This window comes from Entelurus aequoreus, linkage group LG04, assembly GCF_033978785.1.
Source record: "Entelurus aequoreus isolate RoL-2023_Sb linkage group LG04, RoL_Eaeq_v1.1, whole genome shotgun sequence".
NCBI lineage: Eukaryota > Metazoa > Chordata > Actinopteri > Syngnathiformes > Syngnathidae > Entelurus > Entelurus aequoreus.
Window position 1 is genome coordinate 64,034,997 of NC_084734.1, and position 12,199 is coordinate 64,047,195.

Consider the following 12,199-nt stretch of genomic DNA (forward strand, 5'->3'; position numbering starts at 1 on the left):
GCCATGCAGGCCTTTGTTGGGAACTGATCATTTTTTGGCTAAATGACTTATCTGTTCCAACATGCTATTTACGTCAATTTTTATGTTCTCTGTCCTGTATCCAGAGTCCGCAGTGCAGACTACTACATGCAGGAGGCTAAAAGGCTAAAGCACAAGGCAGATGCATTGGTAAGTGTATCTACATATCTTTCACACACACTCCCAAACACACACAGTGACACTTCCATGAACTGGTGCATGCTCGAAGAAAGCTTCACAAAGATGGCAGGAAAATGATTTATTAAAAAAAAAACAATGTGAAGACAGAACTGACTGTAATTATGTGTGTTCTTGCTTAATTGTGTGCATTTGCGTGTGTTTAAGTGTGTGTAGTGTGAAATCCGTCATATCAAGGACTGTACTGTATAATTTGTGCTATTTGTTGCACCATTTTTTCTCCAAAGGGAACTTTGCATTCTGATGATGCCTGCAAGATTAAACATCATCAAACGAGTTATCTGATGTCTTTAGGCAATGAAATTAGATTTATTAAACTGGTTATTTATCTCATGTTTACGTGTGTTTCCTTTGATTTATCTGAAGATTTGCTGATTAGTCGGTAAATGACTCAAAGAGAAGACAAACCTATTTAGACATTCATAGCTGTTTTATTAAATTGTTCGTATTTTGTCTTTGTTTGTTCCTGTCGGTGTATAGATTGACAAATTTGGAAAAGCGGTGAACTACGCAGACGGCGCTCTCTCCTTCATTGAGTGTGGAAACGCTATGGAGCGAGATCCTCTAGAGGCCAAATCTCCTTACACGATGTACTCGGAAACCGTCGAGCTAATCAGGTATGAGTCGATGGATGATGTGGCATATATGTGGTGTTTTTTAAACCGAGTTTTGCTCGCAATTTAAATACGCGGTAGAAAACATATTTTATGAAACATAAATTCTGGCTACGACTACTTACCCTTCTTTCATGGTCACAGGATTGCTAACTCCCTGAAAAATAGTTAATATATGTGTATACGTGCTCCCAATTGGAAGTCTATATGCGGATGCCTGTAAATCCAAGGCATGCGGAAATATGTGTTTTAGTGTTTTGTATACATTTAGAAAACCTGCTCAGTGGCCTTGTGGTTCGAGTGGCCGCCCTGAGATCGGTAGGTCATGAGTTCAAACCCCGACCCAGTCTACCAAAGACTATAAAATGGGACCCATTACCTTCCTGCTTGGCATTTAGCATCAAGGGTTGGAATTGGGGGTTGAATCACCAAAAATTATTCCCGAGCGTGGCCACCGCTGCTGCTCACTGCTCCCCTCACCTCCCAGGGGGTGGAACAAGGGGATGGGTCAAATGCAGAGGATAATTTCACCACACCTAGTGTGTGTGTGGCTATCAGTGGTACTTTAACTAACTTTTTTTATACATGTCTCACACTACAAATTAAGAAATTATCCAATCTTAAGGTTTCATGTGAAGAACAGGGCATGCTGGGAGCTATGGTTTCCCAGCTAAACAAAAAAAAAATCAAATGAATCATACATGTTATTGTTTGTAGAGTGAAATGTTTACATTAAACAACAAAATATAGCATTATTTAGTGTAACGACTAAACTCATGGGAAAGATTACTTCAATGTGTGATTACATTTCCGCATTCATTTGTTGCATATGCATGCGCAGCTGCAGGGGGTGCAAGAATTACATTAAGGAGCATGTTTTTGGCTTTTTTGTTTGTGTGAAAAAAATTTTAGACTCCAAACTGAATTTAATTAGATACACGTTTTGGAGTTACTTCATTATTTGAGGAAAAAAAGTTGTATTAATGTGTATGCATACAGTAACAATATGGTAAATAACATATTTCCAGTTTCTCATTACTATATGTCCGTTTCTCACCCAGGTCTTCAGTGATATCCTACTTAGTCCGACTTCACCTCTCAAAATACCGTAATTTATGTCACCACATGGACACGGCTGGAGATAGTATACAAAAACCCACTTTCACACTACTGGACATTGAAACCCCTCCACAGTGTACAAAACGGTCTATTTTTCGGAGCATTTAACATTCAATAAACCTGCTTCAGCAATTAAAACATATCTTACGTGGTACTGTCGAATTTCAAAGAATTGTATTAAAAATAATGAAACATGAAGAAATTAATAAATAAAATATTTGAACTCACAATTTGTAGCACCCATTCGACGCTGTATGAGCCAGTGGTACCGCTCGTAGTCGGTTGATTCGTGTGAAAGTGGTGGGCAAACCATTTCACCGTCGGGATAGCTTCCGGTGTCGGCCAACCTCGTCTCACAAGATGTAGTTTCTTTTAAGTATCTTTCTTGACAATGGCCTTGCAAATATATTCAGTATCTGCCACCATTTTGCTCTCCTTCTTTGTGAGTACCGTTGACTTTTCTGTGGCTTTCTATGGCTCGTATGGCTCCGGTGCCACTTCCTGTTTTCGCAACTTGTGATTGGATACTCGATTGGGACTCCCAAGTGAGTATCCAATCACAGCGTAAGGCCAGTTAGAAGGCCTTACTGACAACAACTCGTGATCTGATTAGCTATGGCAATTGTCTATCAACTGTATGTCCCCGTTCACTTACAGTGCACAGATGCCTCCATTGTTGATTCTGAAGATTTGGTACAGCATGACGACATAAGCTGGCTGAATTCTGATTGGATACAAACTCTAACCTAAAAACAACAGCACTGGAAAGAGCATAATATGAAATGAAGAGAATTTGAATACTTTTAGATATTTAGGGAAAGTAAATAAAAAATAACTTTTATATTTAATTATGATCATGATTTCTGGTTATGTTAGGCCAGCACAGAAGACCTTGCTGGCCCTGACGGCCCGCCACTGGAGTAGGAGGAAGCATATCTTATTTAATCTTACCCTTTTCTGTTTCATACCAATTTCTAACACACGTGTTTGCTTGCTTCCTGTGCTCAATCTGTAACAGAAACAAACAATTAAATAATACATCAATAATCAATTAAGTTGTCATGAGCACATAGTTGTTAATACGTAGTGATTCACATAATGAGATGAAAATTGCCAGAATAAAATAAATATCCTTCTTAAATAAAAATATTCCCTGCTTAACTGAACGGTATAGCTTAACGATTGTGTCACTGTCTGGACACATGATGTGTTTACGTTTAACAACTTGGGCACTTGAGGACAAGACATAAATACTATAATCACACCAAATACTATAATCACACCAAAGAAAGCAGAGTTGTTAAATGGCACTTAGAAAAAAGTGCTACTGCTAAGTTTAGAGCGTACCCTATAGATGGGGTAGCCACTTCTTACATCCTGTCGGACTCAAACATGGAATTAAATTATGGAATGGATTAAGCAAATAAGTCAAACAATGTACTAACTTGATGCAGTTTAAGAGGTTGTTCAAACACAATGTGTTTACAATGTATAAGGAAGAAGAAAAATGATGTTTATTGTAAATAAGATATGATTCGTCACTTTATGTGACCCGTAACTGACTTAACTATTTATGAAGAAAACTATGATATTTAGAAAACATTAATATAACTGTGCTACAAATTGAAAACAGGAAGTAAACATGTTTGTGTAAAAAACTGCTATGAAGTGGAAAAGGGGTAGGATTAAATAAGATGTGCTTCTACCTACTCCTTTCTAAGTATGTTGTAAAGAGGAATGGAAAATATGTGATGTATCTTGTTGAAACTACATTCATTTTCAAAATAAACTTCAGTCAAATCAAATGAAATCAAAATCTGAATCAAAATCAAATCCGGACTAATCTTTTTGCTTCTTTTCTTTTAAAAGACAACATTTCATTAAAAAGTGACATTTACAGTTTTATGACCAGAAAGCTAACCAGTCGCCGCCTAGGTGAGACAGAGTGACAGCCAATGCAAAAGGAATAACAAACGATGCCAGAAAAGTACAACAGAAAGGATTTAATAGGTGAGCGATGCCAGCAATGATTGACTTAGCTTGTTAGACAACTTAACTGATGTCTGTGAAATCCACTGATTTTTTTACAGACAATTATCTGATATGGGGCAAATATGTCCTTTTCATGTCAATACAGGAAAATGCTCCAAAAGACTGGTGTCACAAAATATATTTTTCAAGAAGGGCTGTCAAAAATAACATGTTAACTCAAGTGATTAATCTCAAAAAAATGATTGCATTAAACATATATAGATGCAGATTAGTCACGCAAGTTATTTTGACCATACATGCTCTTTTACCTTAATCGCAGTGGCTGCGCGTGTTGTTATAAGGTCAGTGATCAGGTCAATGCGTACATAAGTGCAAAGAGGAGTGCAAAGACTCCGACTGGTGGGCTCACTGGCCAGTTGCACTTCTAAATACACCCTAACTGTCACAGTTTGAGCAAGTGCAGACGTGCAGAACTCTGCTGCTCGTCTGCTAACACAGACCCGCAGACGTGAGCACATCACTCCTCTATTAGCGTCCCTTCACTGGCTCCCTGTGCGTTACCGAATCAATTTTAAACTCCTTTTATTTGTTTTTAAATGTCTAAACAACCTCGCGCCAACATATCTCTCCGACCTCCTTCAGCCTTACTGCCCCACCCGATCCCTAAGATCAGCCGATCAGCTGCTACTGACGGTCCCAGACACAAGGCTGAAGCTTAGAGGTGACAGAGCTGTCACCGCTGCTGCTCCCAAGCTCTGGAACGACCTGCCTCTTAGTGTTAGACAAGCCTCCTCTCTTCCTGTTTTTAAATCTCTCTTAAAAACATACTTTTATTCCATGGCTTTTAACACTGAGTGATATCCATCCTGCAATGGCGCCCCATAATACACCTGCCGTGAACCTGTTTTTATGTTTTATTTATTTTATTTATTTATTTTTTATCGTGTTGTGTTTGTGTTGGTGTTGTGTTTGCTCGGTTCTCGTATTATCTTTTAACCTGCCCATTGTACAGCACTTTGGCTACCCCTGTGGTAAATTTTAAATGTGCTTTATAAATAAAGTTGATTTGATTTGATTTGATTTGATTTGAAGTAAATTACATGTATTCAAGTAAAACGTTTAAAAAATGCTTCTAGATGTCATTCTTACAAAAAAGTGCATTTGTGTCTAAATAATAGGGTCTTTTTAAAGTTAATTTAAACGAGGCAAGCGAGTAATAATCTGTGAATAATCTGATTAAAAATCTTATCTAAAAATGGAGTCTAATGTGCTTTCCCAGCCGTTTCTGCCACATTTTCAAGTAATCTTGGATGACTCCCTCATCGTCAGGACCGCATTAATGTTGTCCACCTCTTCAAAATAAGTCTGTCTGATGACACCCTAAGGAAAACATTCCTACATAGCCAGGTTCAGAGAACAGGGGTGTTGCTTAAGCATGGCAATGCTGTTTTCGGCCAGGAACTATGGGCCATTGTAAGCTAGTACGTAGCAATGGTAACGCAGCCACGAGTTGTCCTGCCACAACTCTCGCCTCTAAGGATCTCAATGTCAGACGGTTAATCATCTGACCCTGTGGAAAGAAGTCACATCCAGGAATGTTATTCAACATCAGCGGTCCTGGAGCGTATATATATGTCTGAATCAATGATCAATTAAGAAAATGCAACTCAAGTGAAAACAATTTTGAAAAGATCACATCCTACATCACTGAGGGCTAACTACAGAGTAACCAACTCCGGTCCTTAGGTTCAACATAACGTGATGTGCAAAGGGAGACTCTTTTTTTCTATTATGACAAACAACCTGAGTTGAAGGCTGAAGAACTCCAGTTCATGCTCATCCATCCTGCTCAAGTGTCCTTAAGCACAACACTGACTCTTTTCTGGAGCTTCAGGGCTGCTAATTTGCACCTTTGGTTTCTGGGTGAGGGGAGCAGGAGGAAGGACGCAAATTTTGCAGGAGATCAATAAAGCATAAAGGTGTAAGTCGTCTCCCTTGATTCACCTGCCACTGCTGAATTTCATTTAACTGATTAAGCACCTCAGGAAGCAATAATGTGTAGCTGATTGGGTCACTGAGGGCAACAGGAAACAGGTGACCTCTATAGGTCTTTGTGGAAAGCCCAATCAATAACCAAAGGCAAAGGGATCCTTCTACAGTGTCATATAAAGCTTCCTTTGATCGTAGACACTGCCTATCGACAGCCAAATGTCTAACGTCTGGAATTAGATCAACCTAACCTTAACCTTTAAGCTCAGTAATGAGTGTGTCTCTTCTTCAGGTATGCAATGAGGTTGAAGAACTTCACCAGCCATTCAGCCACCATTGCTGAGAAGAAACTTGCCGTGTTGTGGTATGATTCCCTTTTTTCTGCTTGTACACTGCAAAAACTGAAATCTAAGTAAGATTAAATATCTCAAATAAGGGTGATATTTGCTTATTTTCTGTCTGATAAGATAATGCTTCTCACTAAGAATATTGTATGTTAGAGCTTTTTACTTGTTTTAAGTGTTTTGGTCCTAAATGATCTCAGTAAGATATTACAGTTGTAGCTGAGATTTTATGATCTATATTGAGTAAAACATGCTTGAAACTAGAATATCAACTGTTGCAAAGCTGTGCCATCAACACTCACAAGTATAAAACTACTTTTTTAAAGTAATAATTTCTTATTTCAAGCATGAAAAAAAAAATCATGACTTTGACACAATTTTGTCTCATAATTAAAACGGATGACAGCCAAATGGACTTTGCTGTTTTATTTTCATTGAAACAATAGAAAATATGTACTCATATAGTAGTACAGTTGGCACAGTACAGTAAACGGACAGTTAATATTTAAACATTTAACATGTGACATTTCTAACAATTTTGAACAGAAATAGTTCATGCACATTCAGATGAATTCTTCAAAATTACAATTAAAAATGTTTTGGCCGGGGGCCGGGCTGTATATATGCGAACTAATTGACTGAAAGAGCACGCACTTGGCGCGATGATGTCATGTTATCCATGGAAAAATGCATTTTTAGACAATATGATTTGCCTGAGCGGCTGGTAGACCCCGAGAGTAACAAGCGGTTGCCTTGTTGCCTTTCCATTAAAAACAATAAATTAGTTTTTAGTGTAAGTTTGCTGGTTTCAAGAAATATAATGCAGAGCACATGTCATTATGTCAAGATAATGGCACTAGCATTTACTTAATTTAAGAATATTTTTCAACTTATTGAGCAAAAAGGTCTCTCTTTTTTTTCTACCAAGAAAAGTGCACTTGTTATTAGTGAGAAATTATTTTAAGGTATTTTGGGGTTCATTGAGGTTAGCTAATTTTACTTGCTTTGGAAAGTCTTGACAAGCCAAATTTTCTTGATTTATTGGCAGATAATTTTCCTTAGTTCAAGTAAAATAATTTTTTCAATTTCTTTCTTGTTTTTGAACACTGACTTTTTGCTGTGTAGAGCAGGGGTCACCAACGCGGTGCCCGCGGGCACCAGGTAGCCCGTAAGGACCAGATGAGTAGCCCGCTGGCCTGTTCTAAAAAAAACCTCAAATAGCAGCACTTACCAGTGAGCTGCCTCTATTTTTTAAATTTTATTTACTAGCAAGCTGGTCTCGCTTTGCTCGACATTTTTAATTCTAAGAGAGACAAAACTCAAATAGAATTTGAAAATCCAAGAAAATATTTTAAAGACTTGGTCTTCACTTGTTTAAATAAATTCATTATTTTTTTTACTTTGCTCCTTATAACTTTCAGAAAGACAATTTTAGAGAAAAAATACAACCTTAAAAATGATTTTAGGATTTTTAAACACATATACCTTTTTACCTTTTAAATTCCTTCCTCTTCTTTCCTGACAATTTAAATCAATGTGCAAGTAAATTAATTGATTTTATTGTAAAGAATAATAAATAAATTTTAATTTAATTCGTCATTTTAGCTTCTGTTTTTTCGACGAAGAATATTTGTGAAATATTTCTTCAAACTTATTATGATTCAAATTAAAAAAAAATATTCTGGCAAATCTAGAAAATCTGTACAATCAAATTTAAATCTTATTTCAAAGTCTTTTGAATTTCTTTTAAAATTTTTGTTCTGGAAAATATAGAAGAAATAATGATTTGTCTTTGTTAGAAATATAGCTTGGTCCAATTTGTTATAAATTCTAACAAAGTGTAGATTGGATTTTAACCTATTTAAAACATGTCATCAAAATTGTAAAATTAATCTTAATCAGGAAAAATTACTAATGATGTTCCGTAAATTCTTTTTTTAATTTTTTCAAAAAGATTCGAATTAGCTAGTTTTTCTCTTCTTTTTTTCGGTTGAATTTTGAATTTTAAAGAGTCGAAATTGAAGATAAACTGTGTTTGAAAATGTAATTGTCATTTTTTTCGTGTTTTCTCCTCTTTTAAACCGTTCAATTAAGTATAAATATCATTAATTATTAATAATAACATAGAGTTAAAGGTAAATTGAGCAAATTGGCTATTTCTGGCAATTTATTTAAGTGTGTATCAAACTGGTAGCCCTTCGCATTAATCAGTACCCAAGAAGTAGCTCTTGGTTTCAAAAAGGTTGGTGACCCCTGGTGTAGAGGGATGGGGGAGGGGGGAAGAACAGTTTTAAAAAAAAATCGACATTGGTTTGAATTAATATTTTCACGTCAACTTCCAATGTTTTTCTTAACAAAAGTTGACGAAAATATTATTTAAAGTCAATTTTAAATAGTGTGATTGAAGTAATCTTCTCATCTATGTAAACACGTACCCAATAGGCCTTGTGATTGTTTTTGTTACATAACACTTAACGTGGTGTTTAGGTCCAAATTTTGCATAGATGACTGTCTTTTCATAATTAACTGTTTTGTGGGCGGTTTTATTCACGTGCCGAAGTCCTCCTCCAGGCCAAGCCCCCTTTAAACTGTCTCCACCCCGTCAGCCATGTTTGTAGTTTTTAGCGCTTCCAGTCTACTGAACAGACACTGTTAGAACTATTGCTACTTTGTATTATGGTAACAGCGGAGGATTTCAGCACATGTCCATTTACGAGCCAGTCTGCCCCGCAGCAAGAGGGTAGAGAAAAAGAAGGAGCTTATTGACTACAACTGAATAAAACCGGTGGATTGGCGCTAAGCTCTTCGAGGAAACTTCTACCATATATGGAGACGTCCGCTGATGCAACTTCGGCACAATATGTCACTAAAGGCTCCATTTCCAAACGGCTCGTTTAGAAAGAGGCAAAACAGTTTTGTAAAAATCTCCGCCATGCCTCCATGGTTTGAATTTGACTTTTCGGGACTTATGCAGATCCCAAATACAAAAAAACAGCTAACAATTGGTAAGAAAAGTCGGTTTTGTGTAATATGACCTCTTTTAATCGAAACAAAGCCGGAGCACGGTGGATCTATTCAGCAAAAATTAGGTTGGGCGGTACAGGGCGTCATGCACAGACCAAAAAATTAATCATCCAGTTTATTTTCAAAATAAAATACCTGGATCGTATTTTGCCTCTTGAAACATCCTAATGGGCGGGGACAGACCTTGATTGATTGATTGAATGAAACTTTTATTAATAAATTGCAAAGGAAGAGAATACATTGTATGAAACAGTACAGTTTACACACTACAGTACATATTCCGTACAATTGACCACTAAATGGTAACACCCGAATAAGTTTTTCAACTTGTTTAAGTCGTTGTCCACTTTAATCAATTCATGGTACAAATATATACTATCAGCATAACACAGTCATCATACAAGTTAATCATCAGAACAAGGACACCATAAAAGTGTAGCTCTCAGCTTCTTATGGTATGTACATCAAGCTGTAAACGTTGAGAGTTCATAGAAGCAAAGAAAGTAAACGTATATACATTGAATTATTTACAATTCGAGGGGTGGGATGTGATGGGTGGGGGTTAGGTTGCTATCAGCATAAATTAGTTAGTTAGTTAGTTAGTTAATTAGTTCACCCTGTTGACACGATGGATGATGAGATGCTGATTTCAGCAGTCCAAACTCACAGAATCGTGATACAGGCATAACCTGGACAGCTATTTTGGTAGCCCGTATGAACTACGACCTGGGTGGGAGAAGCAGGGTAGTGGTTAGCGGGAAGTGAATAAAAAGTGTGTGTGATAACTCGCCATGCAGGGATGTTGTTATTACTATGTTGTTTCTTGCTACAAATACACAAATTAAGTAGTTCTGTAATATGACTGTAATGTAGTTGTTTTCCACAAATCAAGTCAAGAAATTGTCATCAGAGACGGCATCTGGTGGGTAATGATGTACGGCGAAGAATGGAGACGTTCCGCGAAAGCGGTTGTTGTGCATCTCGGAAAATCTATGAAAAAGGGTGCGATTGTGCCATGGCGTGTAAAACAAAATTGCAATCCATACGCCACGGCAGGCTGAAAAATCATCCCATAAAATCACTCCGTTTTAGTGCTCCATTTCAACGTAGCGAGCCACTTACTCATTTTTTGAACTTTTAGTATTGCATTTGTGCAGATGTGTAATTCACAAGCAATGCAAAACTCACAGGTCAAATGCCAAGCAAACTGATGTTGAACTGCTGACTTCATTTTATTCATCACTTTTTCCACATTATAAATCTTCAATCCAACAGGACACAGTTGTTTTGAGACCGGCAAACTTTGCTGCTTTCATTTCAATCGCTGCGGGGAGAAGGAACCCTTGTGAGCAAGATGTAGCGTAAAACACCTGCATTGCTTCGTTTTATTCTTCATTGGAGTCAAGCTATATCTGATGAAGCCCAGCATTTTATTTGCTTTGTGGAACTTATCGAAAGGAAAACAAAAGTACCAGAGTTTATGTCTCGTTTTTGTTGTATTCATCAGTTAATTTCACGCTTTACGGATCTCATGCCGCAACGGTATTTGGTACGTGCAGATCTCTCATCAGTTTCACACTTTTGACAGCAAACCTGAATGAAACCAAGTGAACTACAACAACAAAGACAACATGTATTGACAATATTATATTCTTAATTACAGAGTGGTATTGGTATTGGACCAATAATAGCAATGAGATCAATAGTTTTGATTTTTCTCTCGTTTATTTTATACATTTCTGTATTTTTCGTTGTGCCCTTCATATTTACATTATACATTGTATAGGCTAAAAGGAGAAAACAGACAACAATGTTTAAATGCTTCAAACACAGTAATGATCTAAAAACACACAGGCACATTACTCGGGAAAATACTGCGATTTAATTTTATTTAAATTTTTTATGTCCTGTTCAGCCACTCAGGAAAATTATATTGTTGATATAGACGCCCATATTTGCTGTACAGATTTACTTTACAAAAGAGAGGTGTGGGATACGTCTTTTGTTGCCTTATTTGTATTGGACTTTAATAAATTGATTTGTATTAATGTTTGGTGCAGCCGGACCGGAGCAGGAGGGGATAGAAAGAAGAAAAAAAAGGAAGACAGATGGGGAAATTGCGGGGACAAGAGGGGGATAAGACAAGGAGACAACAACAACAACAACAAAAGAACAACATCAGCAAATACGATATGTACAAATATGATACGAAAAGGGATAGTAAAGAGCCAGTTAATGTAGTAGAGAGTAATAACACAGAAATGACAATGAACATTATTGCACTAAAAATGGAACAATAAAAATACCAATAGAAATAACACTATTTATAATGAATAATAATAATTACCTCTATCAACAATACAACTGCTTCAAATGCAACAATACACAAATGTACTGAAAACTTGAATTACTAAAGAAAGCAGATGAATGTGGGGAAAGAAAGAGAAGCGGACTATATTAACCTTGTTGATTGTTATAGTAAAAATAGATTAAGCTTTATCAGTGTGCCGTGTTTTACCCAGTTTCATACATATATCAACAATGTTAATATATGTTTGATGAAACGTGATTATATGCAAAAGTGTATGTATGTATGTATATGTAAATGTGTATATACAGTATGTATTTGTGTATGTTTATGCAGTGAATGTGCATGTGGATGTACAGTATATACCATCCTTCCTTTCTTTAAAAATCACCGTTGCTCGATACTAAAAAAAATGGTCATATTCTGCTAAGATGACATGAAAATAAGATTGATAATTGAGCTTTAAAGGGAAATGTGTAGTTTGGTGCTGCAGGGTATTCCGAGGTGCTGCGAGTCGGCCAGTTGTTGGGGAAGCGACCTTGTGTGTCAGCATGTCTGTGATCTTCTTTTAATTCTTTTTTTTTAAATAGATT

General features: G+C 36.7%; 1 protein-coding gene across 1 annotated transcript in view; it reads left to right on the forward strand.

Annotated features, from left to right (window-relative positions):
* LOC133649218 (AF4/FMR2 family member 2-like) overlaps positions 1 to 12,199 on the forward strand; it is a 277,314-nt gene that overhangs the window by 236,312 nt on the left and 28,803 nt on the right. The window contains exons 20-22 of the mRNA XM_062046050.1: positions 105 to 168; positions 697 to 833; positions 6,223 to 6,294. Of these exons, the coding sequence (XP_061902034.1) occupies positions 105 to 168; positions 697 to 833; positions 6,223 to 6,294 (273 nt within the window). The remainder of the gene's footprint in view (positions 1 to 104; positions 169 to 696; positions 834 to 6,222; positions 6,295 to 12,199) is intronic.